Here is a 5,584-nt window from a genome sequence, read left to right on the forward strand (position 1 = left end):
ACTCACTCACTCACATTGTGCTCCCATTCCCCTTCTTTCTCCCGTGATTTTTAATTTTGTAAGAGATACTTGTGCCTTGGATAGATATAAGCAAAGTATGGCATGATGTTTGCTTGTTGGTGTATGCACACAAGGTGTTTTTTTTTTTGGTTTTTACACACAAGGTGTTTGATGGAATGCTTCAAGTATTTAACTTACTTTGGTCACGTTGTTGAAGGTGTTGTATGCTTGTTGATGTGTTGGCCTTCAGTGGTTAGTCTCGGCAATTAGGATGTCAGCCAGACGCTGCGACATCGATACGAGGGCGTTTATCTTTTCTTGATGACATTGTTGCGAAAAAAGTAGATTTACTTGTAATATTTTATTAATATCTTGTAAGGAGTCTAACGTGGTTGCCTATTTTTTGTACTTCATTTGTTGATGTCTTTGTCCTCGTTGTCTTACATCAACTATAATAAAAATGGCCGTGTGCGTCACAATGATGCAGAGGTAGGGGGCTCCTACCCAAGAAATTGTCACATGGATCCCATGTGACAAGTATGATGTCGGCCATAATGTTAAGTTTGGCATGATGCTTACATATAGTGGCCACCAAACTTACAAAATTGGATGAATCAGTTAGCTAGACCCTTGGAATGTAACTTACAAATTTGGATGAATCAGTTAGCTAGGCCCTTGGAATGTCGTAGCAATGCAGTTGAGGACGACCCTGAAGAAAGACTGGCGTCGTCGGTGTTGACCAAAGAAGAGCGAGCACAACTGGAGGTGCACGTGGAGCTATCAAGGGAGAAGGCTTCATATGGGCCAGAGGATGATGTGGGGTCCGGCACAGTCCACATCTGCAGCGCGAGCGCTGGTAGCCTCACCTCGTCGGACTGCAGGACGTGCATGGCCTGGGCAACAGACGGCCGCTTGCTCCGGTCCGGGTGCGCGCACCAGAGCCCAACGACGAGCACCCGCACCATCCACCGGTCGTTGGCCTCGTCACCCCTCAGCCGCTCATCCACCGCGTCGAGGATCACGTTCCTGCCGTACAGGCCCCACACCCACCTGACCAGTGTGAAGGATTTCCCCGCGGTCTCCATCACCGGCCGCCGGCCGGATACGATCTCCAAGAGGACGACACCGAAGCTGTAAACGTCCGACTCGGTGCACGGCCGACGCGTGTTGACGAACTCCGGGTCGATGTAGCCGACGGTGCCGAGCACGGCCTTGGTGGTCTGCAGCAACCCCGTGTCGTGGTCCACGAGCCTGGCTAAACCGAAGTCCCCGAGCTTGGTGCTCATGGACGAGTCAAGCATGATGTTGCTGGGCTTAATGTCGCCGTGCACGATGCACTGCTCCCACTCTCCATGGAGGTAGTGTAGCGCCGATCCCAAGCCAAGGATTATCTTGTACCTCTGTGGCCATGTCAGGTACCTGCCGCCCTTGCTGTAGAGGTGCCTGTCTAGGCTGCCCTCTGTGACGAGCTCGTAGACGAGCAGAAGACCCTTGCGGCTGTCGCACCAACCCAACAGTTGCACAAGGTTCCGATGCTTCAGTCTGCTGATGATCCTCACCTCGGCCTCAAACTCCTTCCTCCCCTGCGCCGACGACTCCGCCGACAACATCTTTACCGCCACCGCACGATGGCCGGCGGTTGCGGGTGTGAGCGTGAGGTGACCGCGGTAAACGCTACCGAAGCCGCCTCGTCCGAGCTTCTCCTCCTCCGCGAAGTGTTTCGTTGCCACAACCAGCTCGTGGTAGGTGTACCGTCTGGGACCGCCAGCAGCCACACCTCTCTCGAGGTCAGCTCTGTTGACACACCGTTCTTGGCTGTCCTTATTTGCTCTCATTTTCTTGTGTCGCCGCCGTAGCACCACGGCCGCACATACTAATAAAAGGAGAAATGGGACTAGCACAGATAGTAGGACAATTACTAACTTTTTGTGGTTGTTCCTAGTCGGAAGAGGAGGTAGAGTGGAGCTAAATGACCATGACAGTATTTGGTGCAGCTCGGAGGCGTCGCCGGTCGCGGCGGAGAAGCCGACAGCAACCTCCTCCGGTAAGCATCTGCTGAGATCGACGGTTGCATTGACCTGGTACAAGGCACCGTCGATGAGGAGATCAACGGCCAGCATCCGGGACTCGTTATGGTACCTCACGGTGGCCACCATAACATAGGATGACGTGAGGTTCCTGCCCGGCCTCGTCGTCGTGTCTGTGGACGCCACGGAGTTGACGGAGCTGATGTCGATGCCGACATGGTTGCCGTTGATGTCGGCATAGTGCGAGTTGCGGAGAGTGTCGAACTCCACGGCCACGACCCGGGTGCGGCCCGTCCCGTTGGTGAAGGCCGGGAGGAGGCCGAGGCCGCCGCCTTTGCTGCTGGGCGGGATCTCCGAAGGGAAATGCGCAAGGAAGAAGGCCATCCCGTCGCCTCCTGTCCCATTCAGGCCGGCCTTCTCCGGCATGATTCGGAAGGAGAAGTTGGTGGCGAAGCTGGCCATCTCGCCGGTGGCGCCGTTCCACAGCGGTACTTTGTGTCGGTACGACGCCCGGCCGACGCTGCTCAGGACGTTTTTCGTCAGCTCGAGCCTCGGCGGAGCGATGTATGCATCGCCATCCAGGTCGACCCACGAGCCGGCGCTGGGGTCGGAAAAGTTGAGGCTGAAGGAGAGCGAGAAGGCCCAGCGCGGCGCGTAGTAGAGGTGTAGCAGCAGCACCAGGACTAAGGTGGTAGGAGTAGGACGACGGCGGGAGCCCATGGGTTGGCCTTTGTGCGGTGCTATTGGCAGCTTGGACAGGAGGAAGCTCGAAGAGCATTATAAAATAGGGGGAAGTTGTATATCCCATCGACATTTCAAATTCAAACCGGCCGGCGACCGACGACGCAGAGAGTTCAGTTGAGACAAGAGTGAGTAGCTTGGACCTGTGAACGTCATGGAATTTGTTAGTAGTTGTCACGGTCTATTTTGAACTGGTCGAAAGCAAGAAAAAAAATCTAGAGATCGAGCCAACAGTGTCGCTGTTGTTGAAATTTTCTAGCCAAGCTCGTCTAGAGTAGCTACTCTGACTGAGCTGCAGCTGCGTCTAGAGTTTAACGGTCGTCCACACAAACCAGTTGGGTACAGCTTCCAGAGCGAGAGGATACGACTTGGCAAGAATCTCGCGACTGTTCGGGCGATCAGGAGGGTGACGCGGTCTGGGAGGCCAGTTCGCCGGAGTTTCTGGACCTCACGTCCCAAGCAGGCAGTTCTGGCTTCTTTCGGACGACGATTGGGAGTCAGACGGAGAGCGGGCGGCGATAGTTCATCGGCCGCTGGCGGACAAAGCAACAGTGGTTAGATCTAGTCACCGCTGCTACCGGTGCATGCGCCGCGCTGAGGGCCCTAGGTGGTGTTTCTCACCGGTGGATGGGATTGTGTCTGGATGAGCCTCAGACCGACGCCGGCACGCGGTTCTTTGATTTGAAACCCGGTCGGAGCATCTCCAATAGACACACGCCCTTGAGAGTCGCGCTAAATTATTTTTGCAGCGTCAAAATAGTACTTTTGCATGCGGGAGCGACGAAGAGGTTTGTCAAATGCAGAAAAACACGACGCCCAATCCGGTGACCCCACCTCCAGCAGCCCAGATTTTGCAGCGCGTGCGAGCGGGCGCACCAAATACGCAGTGTGCGACGCCGTTTTCCCTAGCGCGCTGAACCTTGTTTAACGCGTGCAGGATTTTAGCACGGCTACTGAAGCGCTAGTTTTGGTCGCACGCGCTACATAGCCGTTTTTTCCAGCGCGCAGCTTATATAGCGCGTCTATTGGAGATGCTCTTCTAATTCCTGCTCCGAGTAGGCGCACCAAGTCCCTGTCGTTGGTTTCGTCGGCCGGAGAGGGCTCGGAGTGCTCGAGCCCGTTGGTGGTGGTCGTGCTCGTAGCCTGGTACCGGCGGTCCGGGCTTCCGGCACGGCGCCACATGTGGCTGTATAGAGGGTGTTGCTCGAGCTAGGTTTCCATCGATCTATCCCATAATATAGACCTATCTCATAATATAGACCTATGGCAAAAATGCTACATCAGCGGATGATTACGAAGAAAATAATATAGACCTATCCCATAATACTAACCCTCCACCCCCTGATTTCCAGGGGTTGGGCCCCGCTTCCCCACTAATAACCAACTAAAAACTGCTTCGTACTCTTGACTGTGGTGTTAGTGATTTTGTGAATTAGCCAAACAAAAAAACAGTGATTTTGTAAATTCATGGGTGCCGGGGTGCTCCAGCAAAAGGTCTTTTTTTCTTCACTTGAGAGTGCGTCAAGTGGTGCGCCTAACCGCCGTCACATGCCGTGCTTTGGGCGTATTTTCTTTTTCAGGAAGCAGCACTATTTCAAAAAAGGAAAGCAGCGCTATTCCGCGCAGTTGTGCTTTCAAAAAAAAAAGGAAAAGCATAGCCCTGCATCTGTGGAAGCACAATCTAGGCTTCTCGAAAGGGAAAAACATCCACTGGTAAAAAGGAAAAACCACAGCATGTACTTCGGCGAGAAGCACAACCTTGCTTCCGTGGGAAGCACAATAACATGACATGTGCTTTTTGAAAGGGAAGCACAGTCGTGCTTCCATCGTAAAAAAAAGTAAAACACGGTTTGTGCTTCTGCGAGTTGCCAGAAGCAAAACCTGTGCTTCTCCAAAAAAAAGTAAAACCCCAAATCTTCATCATCACTGACTAGTGACTACCAGTCTACCACTGGCCTCTTGCAAAGGGAGGGCAGTAGGTGAAATTTACTTTTTGAATAATAACTTTTTCATGATTTATATTCTGAGTAGAGGCAACAATCTCATGACTATAGGCCATTATCAGTACCACCAAACAAGGAACCAAGAGGACTATAGGCCATAGTTTGCTTAGTTTGCTGTAGTGAATATCTGGATACTGAATTCTTTGTACAGCAAGATTCACTCGGTGGAATACTAGGCTATGCGTTATGTCAGGTACTTAAGAACGGTATCATCCCCTGAATCTCATCTTATCATTGGCACTACACAGGTAGAAAATTGCATGTAAGTTAAGACAGTTACCCTGAACTGATATTCATACAAGATGTTCATTCATCTTATTGCCATGATATAAGAGCAACTCCAATGGGGCGACCTATTTTGTCCGCCGCCGTCCGTTTGGATCGGCACGGATAGAAAAGGCGGCCCAACGCGCCGACCCAAACGGATGCGCGTTCGCTTTTCGTCCGCGGGCGACCCATTTCCGGTCCATTTTTGAGCCGGATTTACGTCGGCGCGGACACGCGACAAACGCGCGCGCGCTTGCCCTCTCCTCCCCCGGGCCCGCTGGTCTGTGTCACAATGCCCTCCCCCATACAACAGCAACCCTCGCCCTTCTCCTCCGTCGCCGACGCCGCCGCCCATTTTTTCCGGCGACTCTGCCACCTGCAGGGGCCTCCACATCCGCCAAGCTATGCCGCCCACTCCCACGTCGTCCGCCACCGCTGTCTTGCCGCCGGGAGCCGACTGCTTCCCACCCCCCGCGCCCTCCCACCACACAGCCGCTCCTGACCAAGAAGTCGCCTCGCCGCCCGCGCCCGGCCAGATCCTCACCG

The 5,584-nt window shown here is 53.6% G+C and overlaps 1 protein-coding gene across 1 annotated transcript; it reads right to left on the minus strand.

Moving 5' to 3' along the window:
* Positions 1-659: 659 nt before the first annotated feature.
* Positions 660-2,747, minus strand: LOC123176403 (L-type lectin-domain containing receptor kinase IX.1-like). The gene has a single exon (XM_044590611.1). The coding sequence runs from the start codon at positions 2,745-2,747 to the stop codon at positions 660-662; it is 2,088 nt and encodes a 695-aa protein (XP_044446546.1).
* Between the last annotated feature and the right edge of the window lie 2,837 nt (positions 2,748-5,584).

The sequence above is a fragment of the Triticum aestivum genome, unplaced genomic scaffold (assembly GCF_018294505.1).
Source record: "Triticum aestivum cultivar Chinese Spring unplaced genomic scaffold, IWGSC CS RefSeq v2.1 scaffold179589, whole genome shotgun sequence".
Taxonomy (NCBI): Eukaryota; Viridiplantae; Streptophyta; class Magnoliopsida; order Poales; family Poaceae; genus Triticum; species Triticum aestivum.

Coding starts and splice junctions, on each gene's coding strand:
- LOC123176403 (XM_044590611.1), bottom strand. CDS start 2,747: ATGGGCTCCCGCCGTCGTCCTACTCCTACCACCTTAGTCCTGGTGCTG.